Here is a 27,226-nt window from a genome sequence, read left to right as displayed (position 1 = left end):
TCGTTTCCCACGGGGGGCCAGTATGAAAATGTATGCACTCACTAACTGTAAGTCGCTCTGGATAAGAGCGTCTGCTAAATGACTAAAATGTAATGCAAGGACCATTAAACATGAGAGGAAATTGGCCCTTTTACTGTATCAATGCTGTGGGCTTTTTGTTGAACACTGAAACATTTGTTTTGGATTTTTTCCCCTGAAATGTTGTGGAAAGGATTGATAACAAGGGATAAACATAAGTGGTGCAAGGTGAGACAAATGTTCCGGGCTAAAATGATAAGAATGACTTCTTTGAGTGTTTGATCTGGGCAATCTGGCATACACAGGAATGGTAAGAATGATAGTGGTGCGTCTCACTGCCTCTGACATAAGATGTCCTGTTTAGATATGCCATTGCATTAATATTTGCTTATGCATTAAGAAGTTATACAATTATTTTGTTCGGTTTTATAAGTACGTTTTATTCGAGATTTGTCAACTTTACTAAATCGCCCAAACTGTTTTATTTGTAATACGTGTTGACAACAGATGCATGATCATATCTTTAATGTCCGCCACAATCTCCTCTTCCTCCGTGTTCACCTCCTCTACCATGCTCGCCACCTCTTCCTCCTTCCCCATCCCCATGGCCGTGTTTCCCTCCTCCACCATTGCCCTTCCCCTGGAAATTACCAATAAAATTGACCCTCCTTTTTTTGCTCTCCCAAGTTCTTTTGAAAACTATATTAATGTTGATAGTTAATAAACATTTCGTAACGTGTAAGCCTCCTACCGCTTCTTTGCCCTCTCCTCCGGAGCCCTGTGAAACACAGACAGAATTCTGTTTACATCCCCCAGGACAACACTGGCAGCTAAGATTTAGCAAGCTCAAAAATTGTTTTGTTCTCTACTTTGGCTGATTTGCTGAAGTGATTTAAGACTGAGTTGACTGAAGTAAAACAGCCTAGATAGACAAATCTTTCACAAAGCACACAAGTCTGAAACCATTTTCGATATTTAAAAAGTAAGTGAACTGAATTTTTTTGGTGGAACAATTTCATGTCATGAACAGCATGTCAGAGATTATTCAGATAATTGAGGAATACATTGTCATTGTTTGCCAGTAAACATTGTGAAAGACAGTAGGGACCATACTAGTCTACTCACTCTGAAATCTTAAATGCAATGTCAATGCAATATATTCTCAATGTGTGGATTGAATTTTGTTATCAAACCACATATTCATTAAAACCTCAGTGCGGATAATACAGTACTTTATGTGAACTACTTTAACACTTACTTCACTCATCTTCACTTTCTCAGACAAGGGTTGGAACTGTTGGAAAAATGAAAAGTAAATCAAATCAAATTGTATTTGTCACATGCGCCGAATACAAGTGTAGACTTTACCGTGAAATATGTACTTACGAGCCCTTTCCCAACAATGCACTTAAAAAGTAAGAAAATTAACAAATAGATAAAATGTAGTAACACAATAAAATAACAACACCAAGGCTATATACAGGCTATATACAAGGAGTACCGGTACAGAGTCAGTGAACTGGGGTACGAGGTAGTTGGGGTGATTGATTGAGGTAATATGTACATGTAGGTTTGGTTAGGTTAGGTGATTGATTGATTGAAGTACTATGTACATGTAGGTAGGGGGTGAAAAGCAGAAAGTCCGGGTAGCCGTTTAATTAACTGTTCAACAGTCTTATGGCTTTGGGGTAGAAGCGGTTGAAAGACAAAACAAGGACATCATAACCTTTATCAAACATGAAGATCCAGTATATGCACATTTCCAAAAGTTGAGAAGATGAAATAAGTAATCTGAAATAAGCCCACTCATCTTAATATTGTAAATGTAAAAGGCAGAGCTAAACATCTTTCTTTCTCTCTCTGTCATGTCACCCCACTGCTTATGTGGGCAGTAATTGTGCCCTTCTCATTTAAAGGGAACATTGCCTGGCTGATAGCAAAGTCCTCCTGACTTCAGAGATATACACCCATCATTAATGCAAACCAAAGAGACAAAGTATTATCGATACTTATTGGGTGTATTCTATACTATTTTAGCATGTGCACACAAATAATAGCACTACCAGACTGATTTTCACTGAATAGGCAGGCCTAACCCATAGTCCCATATGAGACCAGTGATAATGAAAGACAGATTGAATGTCTATGGTGTCAGACATTAGTAGTCTATGGGGGCTATCTAACCCTATGACCCCTCTTGGTATAGTCTAGTTGAATCTCTAGTTGATCATAAAAATATATAATGGTCTTTCCTTCACCAACAATGACATGAGAGCATATATTAACGCATGAGAGCCAACAAAGGCGAGGTGAGCTTTGGGATAAACCACCAACCAGAAGGTTTCCGGACACAGTGGACTCCTCACCAGGATAAAGCAAGTAATCCACCTAGTGGTTAAAATGGGTAATTATTCACCATTGCTGTCTTGTCCACATTGCGATGCATATTTTTTTCCAATTTGCACAGAGGCTGCACAATTTTGATATAATGAAGGGTGCACACTTCGCCATACTGATACGTTAAAGTTGTGATTGCCATATATGTCAAAGAGTTGATGAATTTGTGCATTTCCAAAAATACACACTGCTGCCTCCTATTTATCCTGTGTTAGCAGATAGCTAGCTTGATAAGTACCAGCGTGTTCTACTTCGACGACCGTGGAAAATCACCATCCAACATGGCTTGCTACATCCCAGGTAGCGCTAGCAATCAAATATAATCTCAGCCGTTTTTTCTTTAAATAAATCGGCTTGCCAAATTGCTATCCATTGAGGATTCATGGTCAGCATTTGATTTTGTTCTCTTTTAGCGCCAAATCTAAAACTCACTCACTTGTCAGGTAGCTAGTTTGCTAACGTTAGCCTAAACAGATAGCTACATGTCAAAATGTGTAAATTCATCATGCATGATTATTGAGTGTCATTGCAAATCTCTTACTGTTAATGTGCTCCTGAATGCAATTATAATGTATGCGCCCATCTCTTTAGTCAGGCAACTTTCAACAGGTGGAGGTGGGCATGGAATACCAGCACCTGCACGATGAGAGTGGCTACGTGGAAGAGGGCAGAGACTGCTGTGACTATGCCGTGAGTGTTCTGTCTTCTTCGCCTGCTACAACTCTTCCCCAGGTCATTGCTGTTAAATACAATGGGATCTCAGTGAGCCTATGCAGCCTGTTACAAAGTCAGGGACATCCCCAAGGTCTTTTGAACATGTGAATGATGACGTTAATAGTTTATATAGCTAGCTAATAAGACTAGCCTACTGTCCTCATCATGGATGGTAAGTCGCTCTGGATAAGAGCGTCTGCTAAATGACAATAATGTAAATGGGGGTACCTGGCATGTGCCGGAGAACATTTGGCCATTTTTATTTTGGAAAGTTTAGCGAAATATATTTATAACTAACCCAAGATGGTTCATCTGTGTTGTTTTCAATGGGAGCAAATGAAGCAAAGTGTGCAGAACCAAGCACGAGCTAGCGAGATCCTATTGGCGGGTTCTAGCATGTATTTGCATATTTATGTTAGGGAACGCCATCTCTGTGAAGTGCGCTTGTGCAATAGAGTGGTGAGGAGGAGCACCGTGGACCGTCGTGGCCTGAAGTAATTTAGCCATTCATTGTAGCCATTGGCGCTCTGTAGAGTTGCTATTTTCTTGAGTTTTCTCGTGGCAATTCATTTGTGACATTCTTGGATTACTCATTATACTAATAAAGTCTGATTTAAATCAACAAATATGATAGTCAGTTTAAAAAAGGTTAAGGGTACAAGACTGTGCACATATCTGGCTGAATTGGCAAAATCACTACATATCCCATCAAGCCAAGCGGGTTGAGGCTGCCTGTTGACACAGTTCCAAGAACAGTCAGAAACGTCCAGCTAACCTTACTCCAATGACGCCGGTGGATCTCAAAACTGAACTTGGGTCTGCGTTAAGTAGCATGGATATCCTTCGCCCCATTGTTTGCAACGCCAGGGTTGTGGGTTCTATTCCCATGGGGGGCCAGTATGAAAAAGAAAAAAATAATGTATTCACTAACTGTAAGTCGCTCTGGATAAGAGCGTCTGCTAAATGACTAAAATGTAAATTTTAAATTGAAAAAGTGTAATTCCGTTACCGTAGAATTGCCCTACTCTATCAAAGAAGCTGTCTGTGTGTCTGAAGCACTCTGGGAAAACTAAGCGACTGACTGCAAGTCACAGCGTTTTGATTTCCCTGCTGCCTCCTGAGTAGTCCGGCATTTGTCTGCCTGCAGAAGGAGTCGTGGGAAATCCTGCAGGCAACCCCCACCATCCAACCCCCAACCCATACCCTGCCTGGGCACTCACACACAAACCAGCTGTTAAAGAGATGGTAGGGGGATTGTTCTAACGATCAAATACATGCATCTCATTATTGGCTGGGACATGTTTGGAATAACATTGACGGTAGCTGCAAATAGAACACTGACTGGTACTGACTGGACTGCTGTAATTAGTATTTGAGGGGCTGTATCATGCTCAGGAAGACCGTGTTACCAAACACATGCTAACTAACAACAATCTCCCATTTCCCTTTAAATTCAGAGAGGAGGGTTGAGTTCGTGTATTGGGAAGGGGGCAGTATTTAACCATTGTGTTCTGAGCAGAGGACAGGGGGAGGAGGGAAAAGGGTAATTTTAACTGAGAGCAAGTGCCCCAGAGAGCGAGAGAGAGAAATGGAGAGAGCAAGAGCATGTGTGTGAGAGTGGGAAGGATGGAGAGAGGGTGAGTGCGAGAGCAAGCGGGCAGGCGGGCGCTGTAAAATCCGTTAACAGGGGCGCTCTGTGCATTTGTTAGATTTCTTGGCTGTCCGCCCAACTTGTCTCATTGTAATCAAGGCATGATCGCGGACTCCAGGCAGCCCTCTCTGCCGCCTCGGCTGCTGCCTCGCGTTTGGACCCAGCCCAGGTTTCAACGCTGACATGGAGAGACCTGTGAGTGCATTCTCTCTCTCTCTCTCTCTTTCTCTTTCTCCCACACACTCTAGTTCTCGCACTATCTCTAGTTCTTTCTCTCCTTACTATCGTTGTCTCCTGCTACAGGCTAATCTCTACTTCCTCCCTCCCTCTCTCCAGCTGGAGGTTGTAGATGTAACTAAATGCAGTGCTTCAGTCAGATGTGCTGGCTCTATTCTCCACCTTGGTCCTCCAGTAGGTGCTGGGGTTGCTGGGTGGGTAGGGATTAAGGCGAAAGGCTCTGCCAGCCTCAGTTCCGCAGGCCTCCCAGCCTGGGCATGGGTTCCATCAGCTGGCAGTCCCACAGCCTGTGGTTGTGTGTGTTTACGTGTGGGGGGCTGAGCCAGCTACCATATACTAAGGACCTGCCTCCTTCACAGGCGATCACAGTGACAGGGACTCAAGAGAGGTAGAAAAGAGGTACATCAAACCCTGAGGGGTAAATCCACGTCACCCTCACGTTTTCAACGTGTGGTGTGTCTCTCGCTCATTTGATACTTTAGATGGCTATTCTCATGAACCGCCATTTGCCTGCATGAGAGCTGGTGGTGTTATTTTCCCTCGCTGTCCTATTCCTGGTGTGTGATCATGGCCTGTTGTGTTTGGATACCCTGACAACCAGAAGCTCTAAAGCAGTTGGCACTTTCCACTGCCTCTCTGTGAGTCCCAACTTCTATCTCCCTGTTTTCAAATGCTTTAGATTGGATTTTATGCCATCTCGTCCTGTTAAAGCTGCAATATGTCATATTTTGGGGCGGACTGACCAAATTCACATGGAAATTTGATTTATAGATCTGTCATTCTCATTGAAAGCAAGTCAAAGAGGCGGTAGATCTGTTCTATGTGCGCTATTTCTATGCTTTCCGTTAAGTTTCGTTTTAGCATCTTTTACTTTCGGTTTTGTACACCAGCTTCAAACAGCGGTTTAGATGGTACAGCGATTCTCTACACAATGACTGCTTGTTTTGTCACATTTAGGTTAAATTAGGTGAACTAGTAGAATTTTAGCAACCAGGAAATGGCGTAGCGATTTCTGCATATTGCACATTTAAAGCGATTTTGCTAATGTTCCTATTGGGCTGTCTGTGAATCATTGCTATTGGCTATGCTGCACTGGAAGCAAACTGATAAAAAAATGGTCTGTTTGTCCATTAAAACATTTCCATGGCTGATGAATGTGCCATATTCAACCTGCATTTCTTTTAGGTATATGATTAATGTGAATGTTGGTCATTTTTAACATGGGGCTTCAAATAATACGATATTATTTTCTTCAGTCAATTTTAAAAACAAGACGTCTGACCAACGCCCCTCCTCCAAAATCTCCTACCATCTGCGCCAGGACTCTGGCAGCCATTATTTACGGCCAGTGCAGTGACAGTGCAATGGCAGTGGAACGGCATGTAAGGATCCTGTACAAATGCTGTGTTGTGTAGGCTACGCTGTGACTCATTGTTCTGCACTGAGCGGAATGTCACGTTGAGCAGCCAGGATTCTCTTTTGTCGTCACTGGCGACGGCGGGTGACTGGCAGGCAGGCAGCTTTGCAGTGAGTGCCACCTCCTGCCTCTCTCTGTCTGTGGCAGTCAGGCTGTCTGCAAGGTATGTGCTGCAGTAGCCCCTTGATAGGGGGAATTGTACAGCACAGGGTTGAAAGGGATATGTTTGTTATGGTTTCAGGTTAGGATTGTTGTCACACTGCCTCTCTGATGTCAAGTAAGTGAATGAATAGATATGAGAAGGCCTGGGTCTAGCTTTGTTATGGCCACTTCACTTGTTGGTTGTATTGTTCTTTTAGACTGTCACCATTAGCATTATTTGCTGTATACAGTAGTCCTAATGATAAATTCATTACACGGATGACAGGGGATGACAATGACATAGTGGAATTGCATTTATTTCATGCTGGCAGGTTGAATTGTAAGCATCCTTTATTGACAGCCCACATGGTGCTTGTTTGAGTGTGTGCATGTGCCTTTGTGTATGTATTGTTGGAGCTCAAGGTTTAGTCGCCTCATGAGTGCTCGGCTTATATGAAAGGATCTAGTGAGCTTTGGGAATCGCATCTCAGAGTGCTGTTTCTGCTGTATCGTGTACAGAGCCAATGCGATCTGACATTTTCCTCTGAGAACTGTGAAGGGCTGTTTTGTGGTGTGGGCGTTCACTACGTCTGGAGAGGAAACAAGTGTTATTCAATGCTACATCACTAGCTCTGCTCAGGGCATCCATTTGCCTTTGTAAACATGTTCCAGAGTCTGTTTGAGTTTTACTCATCATACACAGACACTGCTGGAGTTACATCTAAAGGACCCACATGGAATCACCATGCTGCAATTTAACAGATCAAATAATCATAAGATGAGATCAAACCTGCTGTTTGTACAGTTAGCCGTAAGCACATCTGCTTTCTGTTTGCAGCTCCCAAATGGGATTTTTCATTGAGCGTAGTGATCGTAGGCTACTTCTCTTTCCATCGTATCAGATATACAGTCAGAAACTATTTTCTGTATAGTAAAACAGCGAGTCCTGCGTTATTTTACATGTACTCTGCTCCCCCTGGCCTGTCAGACATGTGCCCCTCAGCCCACCCTGCAGCCATTTAAAGTAACGCCATTAGAGACTGCTACAAGAATTCTTAGGATCAGAAGGGAAAGACCCAAAGTTTACTCAGATTGTATTTTAGATTAGATTCCCCATAACTGGGTTTTGTGCCCTGGATACATAAAAAAAAAGTGTGTGTTTGTCAACAAACCAGCTGTAGTCCTAGTTCTTAGTTAATTGGAATTAAGTTATTAGGCCTAGCTGCCTTCATGGTTACTGTAATGCAGGGGTGTCCAACATATTGCGAGCTGCATTTAAAAAAAATAGCTTTAAAATAGGCACATTCTTGTCTTCTTCTCTACCCTGCAACTCTTCCCTGGGTCTTTGGTGTACAAGAGATGTGTTTTCTGGTAATATAATGGTTAATAAACAGCATTGGTGACAGGGCCCATTAAAGTATATTCTGTATTTTCCCGAATTATGTTTTCTCCGTTTTCTTTTTCCTGAGTTTGAGTTTTTTACTCTCAATATTACAGTTATTCATAGAGAAACAAAAAAAAATTGTGTTCTGAGTTCATGTCGGTGGACAAATCTTGATTTATGAGTGTAATTCCCCTAATTGTGTGCCTAGCAAGAGAGGAATGTGTCAGTCTAGCAGTGTTTCTGCAGTAAGGCCTACTGCTGCAGAACATGTCATGGCAGAGTTTGCTAAACAATGGCCACCCAATTTATACAAATAATCATGATATACAGTACCAGTCAAAAGTTTGGACACACCTACTCATTCAAGGGTTTTTCTTTATTTTTACTATTTTCTACATTGTAGAATAATAGTGAAGACATCAAAACTATGAAATAACACATATGGAATCATGTAGTACGCAAAAAAGTGTTAAACAAATCAAAATATTTTATATTTGAGATTCTTCAAAGTAGTCACCCTTTGCCTTGATGACAGCTTTGCACACTCTTGGCATTCTCTCAACCAGCTTCACCTGGAATGCTTTTCCAACAGTCTTGAAGGAGTTCCCCATCATTGAATTCTAAATAAATCACAGACAGTGTCACCAGCAAAGCACCCCCACACCATAACACCTCCTCCTCCATGCTTTACGGTGGGAACTACACATGCGGACATCATCCGTTCACCCACACCGCGTCTCACAAAGACACGGCGATTGGAACCAACAATCTCCAATTTGGACTCCAGACCAAAGGACACATTTCCACCGGTCTAATGTCCATTGCTCGTGTTTCTTGGCCCAAGCAGGTCTCTTCTTCTAATTGGTGTCCTTTAGTAGTGGTTTCTTTGCAGCAATTCGACCATGAAGGTCTGATTCACACAGTGAAAGTCCCCTCTGAACAGTTGATGTTGAGATGTGTCTGTGACTTGAACTCTGTGAAGCATTTATTTGGCCTGCAATTTCTGAGGCTGGTAACTCTAATTAACTTATCCTCTGCAGCAGAGGTAACTCTGGGTCTTCCATTCCTGTGGCGGTCCTCATGAGAGCCAGTTTCATTACATTTTACATTTACATTTTTGTCATTTAGCAGACGCTCTTAACCCTAATTGCTCCTGTAAGTCGCTCTGGATAAGTGCCTTGCTCAAGGGCACATCGACAGATTTTTCACCTAGTCGGCTCGGGGATTAGAACCAGCGACCTTTCGGTTACTGGCACAACGCTCTTAACCACTAATCTACCTGCCGCCCCCTCATCATAGCGCTTGATGTTTTTTGCGACTGTACTTGAAAAAGTTCAAAGTTCTTGAAATTTTCAGGATTGACTGACCTTCATGTCTAAAGTAATGATGGACTGTCGTTTCTCTTTGCTTATTTGAGCTGTTTTTGCCATAATATGGACTTGGTCTTTTACCAAATAGGGCTATCTTCTGTATACCCCCCTACCTTGTCACAACACAACTGATTGGCTCAAACGCATTAAGAAGGAAATAAATTCCACAAATTAACAAGGCACACCTGTTAATTGAAATGCAATCCAGGTGACTACCTGATGAAGCTGGTTAAGAGAATGCCAAGAGTGTGCAGAGCTGTCATCAAGGCAAATGGTGGCTATTTGAAGAATCTCAAATATAAAATATATTTTGATTTGTTTAACACTTTTTTGGTTACTACATGATTCCATGTGTGTTATTTTATAGTTTTGATGTCTTCACTATTATTCTACAATGTAGAAAATAGTAAAAATAAAGAAAAACCCTTGAATGAGTAGGTGTGTCCAAACTTGACTGGTAGTGTAGTTCTGTCAGGTAAGCCTACTTTGCAGTTTGCATTTAATTGAGAAGGTATTTGGGGAAAGTCTTTCTGTCTACACACAAGACGCAGGTTATCATTAGCATCGCTTACTGGCTACATAGACAAACGTGTGCACCAAACAGACGGGCAATATTGCTGGAAATTAATTTGCCGATATTGTGTTACGTTATGGCTTTGATTGGATAGTAGCTGGGAGCTTTATGTCCATGACAGTTTGCGATGGAACACATGAAGAAAATGCATGTACTTTCAGAATTAATTGTTGAGCTGCAGTGGCTTGTGAAAGTATTCACCCCCCTTGGCATGTTTCCTATTTTGTTGCCTTACAACCTGGAATTAAAATAGTTTTTTGGGGGGTTTGTGTCATTTGATTTACACAACATGCCTACCACTTTGAAGATGCAAAATATTTTTTGTGTGTGAAACAAACAAGAAATAAGACAAAAAAACAGAACTTGAGCGTGCATAACTATTCACCCCCCCAAAGTCAATACTTTGTAGAGACACCTTTTGCAGCAATTACAGCTGCAAGTCTCTTGGGGTACATCTCTATAAGCTTGGCACATCTAGCCACTGGGATTTTTGCCCATTCTTCAAGGCAAAACTGCTCCAGCTCCATCAAGTTGGATGGGTTCCGCTGGTGTACAGCAATCTTTAAGTCATACCACAGATTCTCAATTGGATTGAGGTCTGGGCTTTGACTAGGCCATTCCAAGACATTTAAATGTTTCCCCTTCAACCACTTGAGTGTTGCTTTAGCTGTATGCTTAGAGTCATTGTCCTGCTGGAGTGGTGTTGCAGACTCTGGGGCCTTTCAGAACAGGCGTGTATATATACTGAGATCATGTGACAGATCATGTGACACTTAGATTGCACACAGGTGTACTTTATTTAACTAATTATGTGACTTCTGAAGGTAATTGGTTGCACCAGATCTTATTTAGGGGTTTCATAGCGAAGGGGGTGAATACATATGCACGCACCACTTTTCCGTTATTTATTTTTTAGCATTTATTTAACATGTTTTTTTTTTTTTTCACAATTTGGACTATTTTGTGTATGTCCATTACATTAATCCAAATAAAAATCCATTTAAATTACAGGTTGTAATGCAACAAAATAGGAAAAACTCGAAGGGGGATGAAAACTTTGGAAGGTACTGTACTCCTAGGTGGGCTGCGAGCTACTGGTCTACCTGTTGGAGACCTCTGCTGTAATGCCCATTGCTCAATAAATTCCAGTGTCACAGTGGTATGACGTATGAAATGCCTTCGGCTTTAAAAGCAGTGTAACACACACCCTGTTACAGCCCCATAAGAAGTGAGTGTTGTGTGTCTCTCCTCTCCAGACCCCCAGTGACTTCATGCTGAAGAAGGAGCAGAAGGATGTGGAGCTGGATAAAAAGATTGAGGCGCTCCGCAGGAAGAACGAAGCCCTCATGAAGAGGTACCAGGTGAGTTGGTATTCTACTGTTCTTACTCTGAAACAGGACACCATTTTTAAAATTAGGAGGGATTGAGCTTGACAAAGACCTGTCGTCTTCCTGGAATGGTTTACTCATCATCATATCCCTAACAAAATGGCAAGTGGCATTGGAAACCTTAGAAAATGTAAGTCTCTAACAACTAGCCTTGTAAAATACTGCATTTGAACAAATATTTTAGATCTTTTACAGGGTTCGCTGAGGATTAATATCAGGCTCCTTTGGTTGTCCTGGGTTTCATGTTCTGTTTCATTCCATGCAGGAGGTAGAGGAGGACAAAAAGAGAGCGGAGGAGGAAGGAATGGCACTGCAGAGCCCTAAGGGCAACGCAGGGGACTTAACCATCACCATCAACAAGTCTACCACTGTGAGTGGCCCCGTCTGCCTACAGAGATGTACACAGAGATGCTTTTACATGTCAGAACAGTTCTGAAATCTGAATATTCTTACCAATAAAATGTCCTGTCTATCTTGATGAAAGACATACCTTATCCATAAATATACACTGAGTGTACAAAACACACTGATCTTCCCATGACATAGACTGACCAGGTGAATCCAGGTGAAAGGTATGATCCCTTATTGATGTCACTTGTTAAGTCCACTTCAATCAGTGTAGATGATGGGGAGGAAATAGGTTAAAGAATGATTTTTAAGTCTTGAGACATGGATTGTGTATGTGTGTCATTCAGAGGGTGAATGGGCAAGACAAAATATTTAAGTGCCTTTGAATGGGGTATGGTAGTAGGTGCCAGGCGCACTGGTTTGAGTGTGTCAAGAACTGCAACGCTTCTCGGTTTTTCACGCTCAACAGTTTCCTGTGTGTATCAAGAATGGTCCACCACCCAAAGAACATCCAGCCAACTTGACACAACTGTGGGAAGCATTGGAGTCAACATGGGCCAGAATCCCTGTGGAACACTTTCGACACCTTGTATAGTCCATGCCCTATGAATTGAGGCTGTTCTGAAGGCAAAAGGGGGTGCAACTCAATATTAGGAAGGTGTTCCTAATGTTTTGTATACTCCGTGTATGTTATCAGCAATAGAGATGTATTATTGAGATTCAGTGATTTACACTGTCATGTTCACTTTGCTATTGAGCAGGAGCCTCGTGTTGTGATGACCAAACCAGGCACGGATGGTTCTCCCACCCCAAAGGGGGTCCAGGACCCTGGGGAGAGGCAGGCGGAGGGGAACCTGCTGGGCTCAGGGCGGGGCAGGAGGAAGCAGCTACTGGTCACCATGGCTGGCAACACAAAGGTAAACAACAAGACCGGTGTCTATGAGAGACTTTAGCGGAATTATTAGTTGTGCGGCCAACAGTGGTCAAATGTTGCCATTGAACGATATGAATGATGTTTAGGACCAGGAGTTCTTCCTGAGCAAGTCACTTGGTCAGGAGAAACTCCGAACCCCATGTAAATGATCTATATTGATGTGAAGGATGATCCCTGTTTGTTTGATCCCAGGGTAAGAGGGTGGTGAGTGAGAGGCTGGAGAGAAGGCCAGGTCCAGGTCCCCCCAGTCCGCTGAATGTGAAGAGCCCTACAGAGGATGGCTTGCACCAGCACCATGTGGAATCAGCAGGCAGAGGAAAACACCAGCACACTAACACAGCAAAGAAGGACACAGGACCACAGGTCAGCAGTGCATACACACATTGGGCCGAATCCTAACTTTAGACATTGTAGTATAAGTGTAGTGCTGCTGCACACACTCTAAACAGAGAGTCCTGGAGGAAACCGATATGTCATAATAGCCTGCTTTTTATCGATTTTAGAAAATATAGCGGTGACTATGCATTTTTTACACTATCAAGACTTTGGCTAGTTTATATTGCTTCCACATCCTCCCCTGCTCTGTACCTTGTTGTTAAGCCACCCTCCCCTCCCTTGTGTCTGTTCTCTCATACACTGCTGTCTTGTTTTACACAGTTGTCAGACATGTCGGCAGGCTCCTCCCCTCCTGTGAAGAAGCTCAAAGGCTGTTGGACGGGGGGAGGGCCCCATTGGCGATGATTGAGTAGGGGGCGGGACTGGGAACTGTTCTGTCACACTGGTCTGACCTGGAGCTAGTCAGGCCTGCTGGGGTGTAGCTAGTAGCTAACATAGTTACAGCTGAGAGTTCTCAGTTCACATACAGGTGTTAAAACATGTAAATATCCCATTCGCTGGTATATGGCGTCTTTTTTTCACAGAGGTCTGATCTGGAGGGCCATTATACCGTAGCAGAACCCCTCAAGCAGTCCTGGTGGGGTGTAGCTGCTGTATTCAGACAGAGCTGAGAGCGCTCAGCAGACATACAGCTTGTTAGTCCCTCTGTCTCTACTGTGGCCTGGCTGTTAAAGCCCTGATCCAGGGCTTTCATAATACTCACTCGCACTGGGCCGGCCATTGGGAATGACTGCAGTGAATCATTTGGAAAATAGATAAGAAATGGTTAGTGTGTGTATTTCCTCCAAGGTCTTTTAGCGTTTTTCTTTATTTTATTTTGGTTTTAGGAGCCATTGTTTAATTATAGCTTGCTTATTTTAAGAACAATTAAGGATAATTAAGATGCTCCTCATTGAGTTACTGTATTTCAAATCCCTAACATCCTGCCTTTTAGTGCTACCTTTAGCTCTCTATTACTTCATGATTTATGATGCAGTGATATGGTAGTTTATAAATACTTATAGCTGGAAGAGTTTTTAATTAACTGCCTGATGCAGGTTGTTTCATAGAAGCAGACACACACACACACACACATACACACACACACACAGTACTGACGGCTGCTGCCACACGGTTTCTGATTTAGAGCCCTTGGGCACACAGAGTCTCTGGAACAGCTGCTAGTGCTCTGGCTGTCATCTGGCACACATATGATCCCAATCAACTCGCTGATGCACATCACAGACAGTTGATCCTCCAGCACTAAAATGTGAAAGTCAGTCAGGCTCTGTGAACAGAGAGAGGATCAGTGCTGCAGGAGGGGAGGATAGATGCACAAAGTTGTAGTGTGGTGTGGACGTGTGTGGGACAGGACAGACAGAGGCTACAGAATGATCTAGAACCCTACACTGTGTTTACAGGCTCATGCTGCTGCTACAGCCAGGTCCAGCAATTTAACGTGACACATTTACAGGGTGAATGGGATGTTTCCTGGCTGTGTTTCTGGCCTGCATCTATCTGGTCAGCATCTATCTGGTCAGACGCTCCTAGTCATGTCATGCTCACTGAATTAGCGTTTGAACTATGACCAGTGTTTGAGCCACCTCAGCGGTAGAAAACTAGGCCTGTCTCCCAGGTCCACTTCTATTTGGACCCTGCTTACATAATGTTGTTCACCTCTTGTTCTGCAGAGCAATCTCCCCACTATACTCTCCTCAGACAGCCAGCACTGTTACTGCAGCAGCATAGCCCCTACTGATCCACAGCTGACTCTATGGTCCACTGCCCTGCCCAGTCTTCCTCTGGTCTTCTGTGTGTGGCCAGACCAGATCAGACTAGACGGTCTCTCCAGCGTGGAGGGTGGGGTAGCTACTGTACCCCAGAGACGGAACAGGAGGAGTGATGGGAGTGTCCCTGAGACAGGATGAGAAAGGGGGAGGATGGGAAGACAGGAAGCATTCCTGGTGGAGGGTGAGGAGGAATGAGACTGGGAGTGTCTTTGGGAAAGGATGACGGCTGGAGTATCAGTAGGACAATATGAGGGTGATAGTACCACCCTGAGGCACTACCTATCACTACAGGCCCTGGGGATAGAGGGGGTGGGAGAGAGAACCTGGCGTGCAGACATGCTGTTTCCAGTCTCTTTCTGCCCTGAGCCACGGAGAGTCTGCTCTCCTCCGCCACATTGTTTCCCCATTCCCACCATCATGAAAGAATGATTTAATCTAATTAACATTTGGCTGCTTTTTGTTCTGAATGGGCTCATTATGCCGCTGACAGGACAGAGTGAGCAGCATGCCAAGGAAGGGTGAAGGAGAGAGGAGATGAAAGAGTGTGAGATGGGGAGGAAAGAGAGAAAGTTACAAGAGTTGTAAGAGAGAGCGAGGGATCCTTTGTGTGTGTGTGCACAGGGGAACAAAATCCCAGGCTCAGTGGTGTGACTCTGAAGGTGTTCTAAATCACTCCTCAGACAGCCTCCCTGACTTTCCAGAATTCCCAGTACCTTTCTCACACGGTGTCTCTCACTGTTCTGGAGATGTCTGCTAGTAGCACCAGCAGTCAAGGGCAGGGTTCTCCAACTGGTAGTGTTTTTAATGTATTTTTATTGTTGGACATAAAAGACTGTAAAAACAACAGCAAGTCAGCTCTAAGTGATTGTAATCTTGGAAATCTGTTCCAAAGTATTCCCACGCATAATAGATAGATATATGTGATTGTATACAAATGTAAGCAAGATTTGAAATGATTATGTTTTAATCAAATATTATATCTGTTTGGGCTTCTTGCAGTCAATTTGCAGTCTACAAATTATTTGTAATTATGTTATGGCTCCCTGACTATCCACTCAAGGAAAAATTGGCCCGAGGCTGAATTTAGTTGATGATTCCTGGTCTAGGGCCTTATTCAGTAGTGGAAGGTTGGCAATAGAAACGTTGTAGTGAATGGATACTGGGAAGAATATTGTGCTGTGTTAAGAATATAAATACCCAAATAGCATATATGAAAGGTCATAGAAAAAAGATTGGGTAAGATAGGTTTGAGGTGTATGTACTGCAGTTGCTGCTCAGGAGTGAACAGACTATTCATAGGGTGTTGGCTGGGAAAAATACTTTGATACCTTGTGTCCACTTGGGGGCAGTGTAGTTCTCTGAAAGTCTGCATGAATTGTTGTCCTGCTGAGGACAGGAATACATCATTTGTTGTCATTTGATAACCTCTCTCTCTCTCTCTCAGGATGAAGTGGGGCAGGGAAAGGGTGTGACAGAGGAGCGTCACTGGCTGTCAGAGTGTGAGCCTTACTACCAGGTAAGAGACCAGACCCCTTCCTATTGGCCCTCCTCTGTGACCACACTCCTTGTCTTCTGAGATGATGATAGACTGCCTCTTTCCCAAAACACAAGTTCCTTCTGGTAAGCTGTCCCCATGTGCCTTCTGTGTGTTAGTGTTGCCAGTGAAATAAAATGTAGGAGCAGGAGAGGCAGTGTAACGGATCAGTAGTGGAATAAACACCCTGAAGCAGGCAGGCAGGCAGGGAGGGCACAGAGCCGTCAGGAGGAGGGAAGGAGCCACATGACAAGTGATGCTGTTCATGTCCCACTCTGTTATACTACCTTGGTGTGTTCTCAGCATGGCTTTGGAGAATGCAATGAGTTATGCAACCTCTTCCATCTTGGCTGGTTTTTGGAAGCCAGTGTTACATAAGAAAACATGATCAGAGACCCACCCCAGTAAAGCCTTGTTAAAAGCTTTGTTCTGTTATAGCCTAGATATTAAGTTGTTCTTATAGGGCCCTAAAAAAATGTGGGGCCTGATTCAGTTTAGTTTTTCCACAAATTCATTTTTTCTATTTTTCCAGGTTTCTATTTTTCCCAGTTAAAAAAATTGGATGTTGTAAGTCCACAACAATTCTTAAACCACATCAGGATACCACTTTTGAGGTCTGGGAAAAATATAATACATTTCGATTTTTGGGTGTAGGTACCCTTTAATGCAGGTGTGCACCAGCAAAACTGTTGTTTGGTTAGTGATGTTTCTGTAACCCTCATATGATTTCAGAATTTGCTAAACAAATGGCCACTGGATTGATGCAAATAATCATGATATCATTCTGCCAGATAGGCATGGGCTACTTTGTAGTTAACATTTAATTGAGAAGGTTTTTGGGAAAGCCTTTCCATCCCTACCAGAAGAAGCTTATCATTAGCATCATCGGTAACGGCGAAACAAAGTGTAGACATACGCGCGCACCGCACACACCCAACACACACACAGAGAGGGGCATTCCTGTGCCGTTTCAGAAAGTTGCAGGAAAATACAAATCGCTGATGCATTTTGTTCATGTCTTAATGCATTTTCTAATATGTTCAGTACATTTAGTTGATTTCCTACTAAGTTCAATATATATTTTTTTTACATTGTTCAATTCTGTTTTAATGTCTTGATTCCGTTATTCTGTCCGCATTCTCCGCAACGCAGATTTTATAGGGCCCTATTCTAATATTTGGGAAGTATCCAACACCGCTTCAGAGTAAGTATGGTCATACAGTTCAGGACAAGACAGCCCAGAGTTGTATTCAATGGACACCAAATGGAGGAAAACAGATACAATGTATTGTACTTGTCCAATAAGAAATGCTTGTTTTGATTTTCTGTTGCAAAATGTTTTGCTACATTTTTGCTACGATGGCCTAATGAATATGACCTAGGTCCTTTCTGTTTGCCAGTGTGCGGCTCCTCCAATGACTGTATATGAATGGACAAAGCCATCGATGACGTAACACCATTCAATCCTAAGAATCATTGCCGCATTTGAAGCTCAGGAAGTTGGTTTTAGCTTGGTAAGATGGCCCCTCATGGGAGAGATTTATGTAGACTTAACCAGAGATACTGTATATAATGACGAGATGGTATTTTCTCCGCCCTAACAATGTGAGTCGTTGTACCAAAGGCGGGAAGGCAGGTGGTCTGCTTATCGGTCTGCTTATTAAGCAGACTGATAAGCAGAATCGCTGTATTCCTGCATGGACAGATTTTGACGGTAGTGGACCCTCTCACTTCACCTCTTCCTCTCTGACATAACGTGCACAGTTTGATCTACTCCAGAAAGTGAGGTTGCAGGCTAGCTAAGTGCTGCCCCCTCTCATTGAGTATTTCCAGTTGAAGGCCGACCGGGGTACTGCAGGCTGCCATTAGCAACTGAATTATACATAACTTCTTTGTGCGATTTTTAAATAAGCGGTTCAAGGACATAAATCTTGTGTAATAGAAGCAATTATTGGTACCATGATTGTCTTTGATTTGTTTATTTTATTTACACAAAGATTGACATTTTCCCATTCACTATAATGGAGGCATCCTGTTTTCTGAAAACAGTACAGTGGTCGGCCTTGACCTTTGTGGCTTCAATGACAGGGGCAGTCGTTCTCCCCTGGGCTCCTCCCTGGCCCCAGTAACACTGGGAGGGAGCCCCTGCAGAGGCAGGAAATTGAAAGTGCTAATTAGTGGTGTGCCAGGTGGAGCCAGCGGGGGCCGGCCTGTTAGAACATGTGAGACGTGCTGTCCCCTGTGGCCCATGCGTCCCCCAGGACTGGAGGAGAAAAGACAGAGAGGAGAGAGGAGCACTTGTTCAGTTCTCCCCCAGACCCATGCTGTTCCTCTGATCTTCTGGACTGCACAGAGGCTTCACCAACCCAAGGCCAGCTGATTATTATATAAGGCTGTTATTTTGACCTGTATTGCTACTTTCTCACACAGAGTTTATAGAAAGCTACCTCTCACACCCAAAATACAGATTGGATATCTGACTGTGTGTGCGCGTTCATGCAAGTAGAAAAAACATGTTGACTCACCCTACTTGTAGAGAAACGCCAATGCCATCCTCTTTTTCATGTTGACGAAAGTCTATCACTCTGTCATACAGTACACGCGTTAATATTTTGTTGTCCTAGGCTACCTGGTTAAAATGCTTGCTCGCTAGCCTAACTTCCTTAAATGGGCAACGTTAGCTAGTTAACATTAGCCTTCTATATCTAGCTACATATTGAACTTACATCCTCTCAGGCCAAGAGCATGTATGAATGAATTTATGGTTGGATCAGAATCGGCGTTATAATCATTGGCTAGTATGGAGAATTAAGTAAAACCACAAGTCAGAATCCCTATCTCCTTCCATGGCTAATTTAGGAAAGGGACAATTTTAGCTAGCTAGCTAGCCACCGGAGGACAACAACACAACGAGATGCACAGCGAGATGCACAACAAGTTTATGTCAATGATGTATGCTGTCAATGCGATGTGATTGGAGTGAAGCCAAATCCAAACTGGCTTGCCTTGACACTTTTCTTTGGTGCGCCAGGACCATTCACAGTTGAGCTCACTCAGTTTAGCTCAACGCTGATTGGCTATTATTTTCTTTTTTTTTTTATCAAGGGAGGCCAAATGCTCACTGGCTTCCCTTGCATTTCAATGCTACGGATGGCAACAATGTCATACTCTTTTGGACCAGACAGCATCAGATAGATGGTCTGCACATACAGAGACAGAGGGGCGCTGTTTCGCTCGATCGGATGCTTTCTCCAGTGAGATACATTCAGCCTCTTGCAAATTGAAGGAATATAATGAAACACAGAGAGACGAAAGCTATAAAACATATTTTTCTTATTTTCTTGGCCAATGTTTTGGGGAAGCCTGGCTTCCCTTGGTATCCTTGAATACACGCCACTGCATATTAGTAGCAGCCATCCATGGAAGCATTACCACTAGTATCATCACACTACAGAATGTCCACTACAAACACTGGACAGAGAGGATGAATCTCAATGGGAAGGATAATGAGTGAAACAGGATGATAACTTTGATGAAAGCCTGCAGACAGTGTAGCTATCTGGGACCCCAGTTGACTAGTCACACTGATGTGATGAAAGCCCATCCAGTCTACAGACATGTCCTCTTTCATATAAGAACCAGGAGCACTTGTTCAGTTCTCCCCTAGAACCCTGCTGTTCCTCTGATCTTCTGGACTGCACAGAGGCTTCACCAACCCAAGGCCAGCTGATTATTATATAAGGCTGTTATTTTGACCTGTATTGCTACTGTCTCACACAGAGTTTGTAGAAAGCTACCTCTCACACCCAAAATACAGATTGGATATCTGACTATGGTAAGCCTTTTACCGTTTTCACCACTGGCACTGAACTATGACTGGTACTTGTTCTCCTTGCAGAAATCTGAGGGGCCAGGCCTGGCGGGTGACACAGACCTCACCATCCCCACGTCCAAAGAAGAGAAGCAGGAGTACCTGCGCTGGAAGAAGGAGCGTGAGCAGATCGACCGGGAGCGCGTGGCGCGTCACAAAAATGCTAGTGGCCAGTGGAGGCGGGCATGGGACATGGACAAACCAGAGAATATGTAAGCCCACTCCTCCCATCCCAGGCTGCTTTGTGCTTCACTTTAGTTTGCATTATCAATCATTTCAGTTTGTGCATGTTTGGCTGTTCCATTTGCTTGATGCATGTTTAAGTGCACATTTTTCATTTGATTTATAAATTCATGTTACAATTAAAAATTAGTGTACTCTTCTGTATGTGCTCGTCTTCTGGTCTTTTTGTTCTCACAACAACTTCAGCTTGCAGCTAACTACCACACATGTCATGTCTTACCATGCAATATAGACCATGCTCTTGTCATTGTAACTAAACTAACACATTAATTAATTCACTCATCAAGCAGATTACCTTCTCTGTTACCTCGTTGTTCAATAGAGGAAGTATCCCGGTCTCTCTATTTTCTGTACTTCTATACGTAACCATGGTTGCATTGACTGTTTTCTAAGGAAGCGCAGAATGATGTCTGTGGAGAAGACAGTGGTAAAAACAGGGAAAGCAATACTGTGCTGTTTTTATTTTCATGGCTATGGCCCTTTATCAAGTGACTGGTAATGAACTAATAGGCTTGTTCCTTTTGACTCTCTAAGGTACTTTCAGAATGTTGAATTAGGCTGATGGAAGATTTCCATTGTTGTAGATATTAACACAACCCACATTTTGTGCCCAGGGGTCCGAACTCCAGGGGGGCCCCAACCAAAAATAATAATATTTTTTGTCTATTTTTGGTTGGGGGCCTTCCCAGACAGCATATGAACATGTCATAAGGCATGGCAAAATGTTTAGAATTGCATGTTAAAACTGCTATTTCCTCTCAGCCTCATGGCAAAATGTGTAGAATAGCAGGAAATCGGCTTTTAAACTGCAACATTTTCTCTCAGCCTCATGGCAACATTTTTAGAATACTGAATAGCATGAGATTACTATAAAACTAATCCTGGAGGTAGGTGCCCTGTGGCCCCAGATGTGGTGGTCCGGCCCTGCCCATGCCTTATTCCATGATACTGATTTCACACTGTCACAAGACTTAATCCAAAGAAGTCACAAGACCTTAATCATAATTCACAGCAAATTGGAGACTGGCAAATAACGCTATTAGAGGGAGGAGGGATGACCTGGCAAAAATGTGTTTGTTCTCTGAGGTAACATCTTTATTGGATCACCTCTGTTTGTGAGCCGTTCTTTGTTAGATCTTGAAGGGGGAAAGATGCTCTCTAAGATATTTATCATGTAGTACTCTAACTACCCTCTCCCTAGTACTCTAACCTCCATCTCCCTTTGTTAGCTATTTTAGACATTGGGTGTTTCCACTAGAAGAAGTTGACCTGTGGTTTGTGATAAGCTGACAGTCAACGTGATGGAACCAGGGAGAAGTAGAGTTGACCTTACTGACTCAACTTTGGTACACATCTTGATAAAACTAGGCCAGTTTAGGCTTTAAACATCAGAATATATACACTACATGACCAAAAGTATGTGGACACCTGCTCGTCGAACATCTAATTCGAAAATTATGGGCATTAATATGGAGTTGGTCCACCCTTTGCTGCTATAACTGCCTCCACTCTTCTGGGAAGGCTTTCCACTAGATGTTGGAACATTGCTGCGGGGACTTGCTTTCATTCAGCCACAAGAGCATTAGTGAGGTTGGGCACTGGGCGATTAGGCCTGGCTCGCAGTCGGTGTTCCAATTCATCCCAAAGGTGTTTGATGGGGTTGAGGTCAGGGCTCTGTGCAGGCCAGTCAAGTTCTTCCACACCGATCTCTACAAACCATTTCTGTATGCACCTCGCTTTGTGTACGGGGGTATTGTCATGCTGAAACAGGAAAGGGCCTTCCACAAACTGTTGCCACAAAGTTGGAAACACAGAATCATCTAGAATGTCATTGTATGCTGTAGCGTTAAGATTTCCCTTCACTGGAACTAAGGGGCATTGCCCGAACCATTATTCATTTTCCACCAAACATTACAGTTGGCACTATGCATTCGGGCAGGTAGCGTTCTCCTGGCATCCGCCAAACCCAGATTTGTCTGTCGGACTGCCAGATGATGAACTGTGATTCATCACTCTAGAGAATGCGTTTCCACTGCTCCAGAGTCCAATGGTGGCGAGCTTTACACCACTCCAGCCGATGCTTGGCATTGCGCATGGTGATCTTAGGCTTGTGTGCGGCTGCTTGGCCATGGAAACCCATTTCATGAAGCCCCCAACGAACAGTTCTTGTGCTGACGTTGCTTCCAGTGGCAGTTAGGAACACGTGGTGATTGTTACAACCGAGGACAGACGATTTTTACGCGCTTCAGCAGTCGGCGGTCCCGTTCTGTGAGCTTGTGTGGTTTACCACTTCGCGGCTGAGCCGTTGTTGTTCCTAGACGTTTCCACTTCACAATAACAGCACTTACAGTTGACCAGGGCAGCTCTAGCAGGGCAGAAATTTGACGAACTGACTTGTTGGAAAGGTGGCATTCTATGTCGGTGCCACATTGAAAGTCACTGAGCTCTTCAGTAAGGCCATTCTACTGCCAATGTTTGTCTATGGAGATTGCATGGCGGTGTGCTCGATTTTATACACCTGTCAGCAACGTGTGTGGCTGAAATAGCCGAATCCACTAATTTGAAGGGGTGTCCACATACTTTTGTATATATAGAGTATAACCTACATTATTTGATTTTGGAACCCACTATTTTACTATGTATGGAGGCACTATCCTTTCAGACAGTGCCATCCTTACTACCAGGAAAATAAAAATTAACACCCCCTTCTTTTTCTGTTGTTTGTTAGGTTTCAAACACAGCTGATGTGTTGTGAGTGGCCCAGTGGCTGGATAAATAAATGTACTGTTTAGAAGAAAGAAGCATCAAACTTTAAAGAGAGGAGAGAACAGGAGACTATTTTTAGCTGGGGTTGGGATGCCTTTCCTTTTTTGGCATGGTTAAAAAAAGGCCCCAGAGACTAAATAGAGTAAGAAAATTATTTTTTGATTCAGCAGCTTAGATGTTCTCAATGAATGAAGAGTTTAGGAACATGACTTCAAGATACCCCACTCATCTTTGTACAATGTGTCATTCTAGCTCTGAGCTCAGAACATAATGATTACAGGGAAATGAAAATGGCTGTTGAATGAAAGTAATGGAATGTAAATTGTTAGGTTAGTGGAACAATACAGATATTTGAGAATGTCCAACCAAATGCATGGGACCCTTCATTAACCCTGGCATGAAAGAGTTTGCCTGTTTACTTTTTAACACCAAAACCATGGCTTCATTATCTGGTAGTTCATCTGTTGATGGAACATCCTGGCTGTGTATTTGATTTGAGTTCTTTCACTGTAAACAAAATCTCTCTATTTAGGTTTTCAGATAAATCTCCTGAGGAGAGAGTACAGGGGCCTCCAGCCAGAGGTGAGAAATTCACACTGTAATAAATTGGAAACATTCTTGTCAACTCAAACACTGAGGAATAGTCAGACCATAATCAAGTGATGTCTTATTCCCAGTGATACCCAATAATTGTTGAACTTGTTTCATTTCAAGGAGGAAGAAATGCAAGGAGAGGTTACCCCAAATCAAATGCTGAGTCACGGGGTGAGTTTGAATGCTGCATACTGTGCACCAGCAGCTGAATCAGTTCAACGTCAGTGTTGAAGTTCTAAGTACAAGCTACCAATCAGCTAATGATAGAGGAGTTATTCTGATGTTTCTCTTGGTTTTGCTTGTTGTTATCGACAGGTCAGCAACCACGGGGCAGAGACAAGGGGGTTAAAAACGTGCCAGTGGTCAGCAGTAAAGCCAAGGGCAAGGATCGGCTGACTGGGAGGGCCAGGAGGTGAGTAGCAGCATATTAAATTGTAGTAGCAGCCCGTGTTGAGAGAAGGAAACCACACACCTAGCCTGGCTGTATGCAAAATACATTGGGACTTACTCTAAAGAGCACAACATTTGTCAAATGACTCACTTTTTCACACTGCTGTTTTATTTTAAAAAGCCAACTGTTCCAGTGTTTTATACTGTAGCCATTGGTGAGGCTGGAATGCTTCTAGGGTCTGTTAGCGGTGCTTGAGAGGCAGGTGTTGGTGGCTGTGCGGTTCTCTATGAGATTGAGCTAGCCAGGGGAAAGAGCAGTCAGGTCTGTCCAGCCAGTGGTCCCTGGCCTCAGTTGCCTGTTATTAGGCTTTGCTGCTGGTGCTAATGGGAAAAGAGCAGAGCGTGAAGAGAACTGTTGAGACCAGTCTAGAGCATCTCTCAGGATGTGCAGAGAGAATGATTAAACACACAAGAGGACCTACTATCATCCTTCTCTATTTCCTTCTTGTCTCACTAACACTCTATATATATTTCTCTATCTGTGATCCCACACAGAACAGATGTCAGAACCTAAGAAATAGTGTTTTTTCTGTGTATTTTTTTAAGCGCAAAAGCACTCTCTTTGTTATCAGGATACTGAAGAACATAGACCACTCATTCTGAATGCTTCTAATCATAAACCTTTTAATATTTCAGATGGGATGCCAGCGAGGAGGGGGAGGATTTGCAGGTGGGGTTTAAACTGAATGCTTTGCTTTGATAATGTACACTGAACAAAAATATAAACTAAACATGTAAAGTGTTGGTCCCATGTTTCATGAGCGGAAATAAAAGATCCCAGACATTTTCCATACGCACAAAAAGCTTATTTCTCTCAAATTCTATGCACAAATTTGTTTACATCCTTGTTGGTGAGCATTTCTCCTTTGCCAAGATAATCCCTCCACCTGACAGGTGTAGCATATCAAGAAGCTGATTAAACAGCATGATCATTACACAGGTGCACCTTGTGCTGGGGACAATAAAAGGCCACTTTAAAAATTGCAGTTTTGTCACACAACGCAATGCCACAGATGCCTCAAGTTTTTAGGGATCATGCAATTGGCATGCTGACTGCAGGCATGTCCACCAGAGCTGTTGCCAGAGAATTGAATGTTAATTTCTCTACCATAAACTGCCTCCAACGTTGTTTTAGAGAATTTGGCAGTTCGTCCAACCGTGCTGAGGAGTATTTCTGTCTGTAATAAAGCCATTTTGTGGGGAAAAACTCATTCTGATTGGCTGGGCCTGGCTCCCAAGCTGGTGGGCCTATGCCCTCCCAGGCCCACCCATGGCTGCGCCCCTGCCCAGTCATGTGTGATCCATAGATTAGGGCCTAATGAATTTATTTCAATTCACTGATTTCCTTATATGAGCTGTAACTCAGTAAAACCTTTTAAATTGTTGTATGTTGCGTTTATATTTTTGTTCAGTATAGCTCTGTGCTTTGATGAAACATGAATGTGCATGGGCTCAACAAAGACATATATTTATCATATTACCAATGGAATTTGTTTTTGCTCCTTTAGGCCTCCGAGACAAGTTTGGAGGAATTCTTAGAAGGGCTTGATGCTTTGGGTGGCCCTGATATAGACGACTCCACTGCAGAAACTCCAGAGGTCAAAGATGTTGACCTCACAATGGAGTCTTTGCTGACCCTGGATGTGGTGAAGACCGAGGAGGTGAGTGGACCCGTCAGTCCTGTTCTGGACCAGGCCGAGTGGGCTCAAGCCCCAGCCGACACCCCAGAGGAGGGTACACCCAGACAGGGGAAGGCTGAGGAATCGTCCCCTCGAGCTGCAGAGAAGAAGGTCCGCTTCTCAGTGGAGCTCATCAAGGGTCCCGGGGCCTACGAGAAGCCCAGTACTGGAGCCCAGAACTCTTCCCGCTCAGAAACCAAGGGCGCCAGCACTTTAAAAGTGTCCTCCCCTGGCAAAAACAGCCATGAGGTGGAGGAGCCGAAGCAGGCCCCCGAGAGCCCTCAGGAGGATGCTGGTAATGCCCTGGACCAGGGTAATAAACCTGCTGAAGCTGTCCAGGCACAAAGCTTATCTGATGGGCAGATACAGGGGCAGGAGGGCTCTGAGCTGCCTGATTCCTCTAAAACAGAGTGTGCTGAAAGTGGCCATGACAGTGTGCCCACCCCTGTTTTTCCCACTTCACACAGCAATGTCAAAGACGCTGCCCCTCCACAGGAGAATGCTGTCCAGCCTTTAGAACACGCCAAGAGCAATAGCAACAGAAATACAGGTAGGCAATGGTTTTGTTCATGGATGCTCCATGTCAAATAGGTACAGTGAATAGCTATCACTATGATGTAACATTAAAAAAATGGGTTCCCTTCACAGAGGAACTGATTGACTCTAGTCTGTCTGTTCTGAGGCTGGAGTCAGGAGAGACTCACCCAACCTACACCACCAGCACTGACAAGGTCAGTATGGACTGAGAGAATGAGAGGATGAAACTGTAGATGGATGGATGGATGGGAAGAGATGAGTGCATGACTCATCTGCATTGTAGTCTGGACTGAGAGAGGGAGCGAATGAGAGAAAGAAACTGTGGATGGATAGAGAGATAAGAGTGTATGATTCATTAGCGCTGCAAAATGTGGATATTTGATTGCTGCATGAGTGTATTCACTATGCTCTTCTGTAGTGTTCAAGTGGATTTAAAATAGCAGAGAGACAATGCATATTCAGATTCCAGCTCTTCAACCACTGTAGCAGGATGCATTACCAACCACTTGTGCAAAAATAAGTGCTGTATGCCTACCATTGAGTAAAAACAATAATGTACTTACTTACACTTATTTTAAAAATTCACATTGTTTAACCCCTTATTCATTGTTTTGTTTCATAGGCAAGAGAAAATGAGAAGATTGTTTGAAGGACTTTCAATGTTTATATGAATTGGTCAATATGTAAAACAACTGAAACCAAAACATGCTTAAGTAGAGAATTTACCATAAGCCTTTTAGTTTAAAGTGGAACTGACAGCGCTTTAACTACTTTGCAGATATGAATCAAACAGACAATCATAATATCAGTCAAA

The 27,226-nt window shown here is 43.4% G+C and overlaps 1 protein-coding gene and 1 long non-coding RNA gene across 3 annotated transcripts; one reads left to right on the top strand and one right to left on the bottom strand.

Moving 5' to 3' along the window:
• Nucleotides 1-30: 30 nt before the first annotated feature.
• LOC121544974 lies at nucleotides 31-3,045 on the bottom strand. The gene is made up of 4 exons (XR_005996173.1): nucleotides 2,957-3,045; nucleotides 1,277-1,312; nucleotides 770-796; nucleotides 31-658 (listed from the first exon to the last, which is right to left on the bottom strand). It is a non-coding gene; the product is annotated as an uncharacterized LOC121544974 (long non-coding RNA).
• On the top strand, nucleotides 2,963-27,226 carry LOC121544973 (coiled-coil domain-containing protein 9B). Of its 2 annotated transcripts, none has more exons than XM_041855264.2 (14): nucleotides 2,963-3,105; nucleotides 11,160-11,264; nucleotides 11,557-11,661; nucleotides 12,401-12,556; nucleotides 12,766-12,936; nucleotides 16,183-16,254; nucleotides 20,171-20,355; nucleotides 23,685-23,734; nucleotides 23,867-23,917; nucleotides 24,062-24,158; nucleotides 24,833-24,866; nucleotides 25,705-26,425; nucleotides 26,524-26,606; nucleotides 27,035-27,226. In XM_041855264.2, the coding sequence occupies exons 1-14, from the start codon at nucleotides 3,037-3,039 to the stop codon at nucleotides 27,059-27,061; spliced, it is 1,926 nt and encodes a 641-aa protein (XP_041711198.1). In that variant the 5' UTR covers nucleotides 2,963-3,036; the 3' UTR covers nucleotides 27,062-27,226. The 2 variants fall into 2 exon arrangements, with proteins under 2 accessions (XP_041711198.1, XP_041711199.1); XM_041855265.2 differs by lacking the exon at nucleotides 2,963-3,105 and adding an exon at nucleotides 4,734-4,975.

Source organism: Coregonus clupeaformis, chromosome 29, assembly GCF_020615455.1.
Source record: "Coregonus clupeaformis isolate EN_2021a chromosome 29, ASM2061545v1, whole genome shotgun sequence".
Classification (NCBI taxonomy): Eukaryota; Metazoa; Chordata; class Actinopteri; order Salmoniformes; family Salmonidae; genus Coregonus; species Coregonus clupeaformis.
Note: the sequence above shows the minus strand (reverse complement) of the source record. Positions and strands in the feature narration are given on the sequence as shown.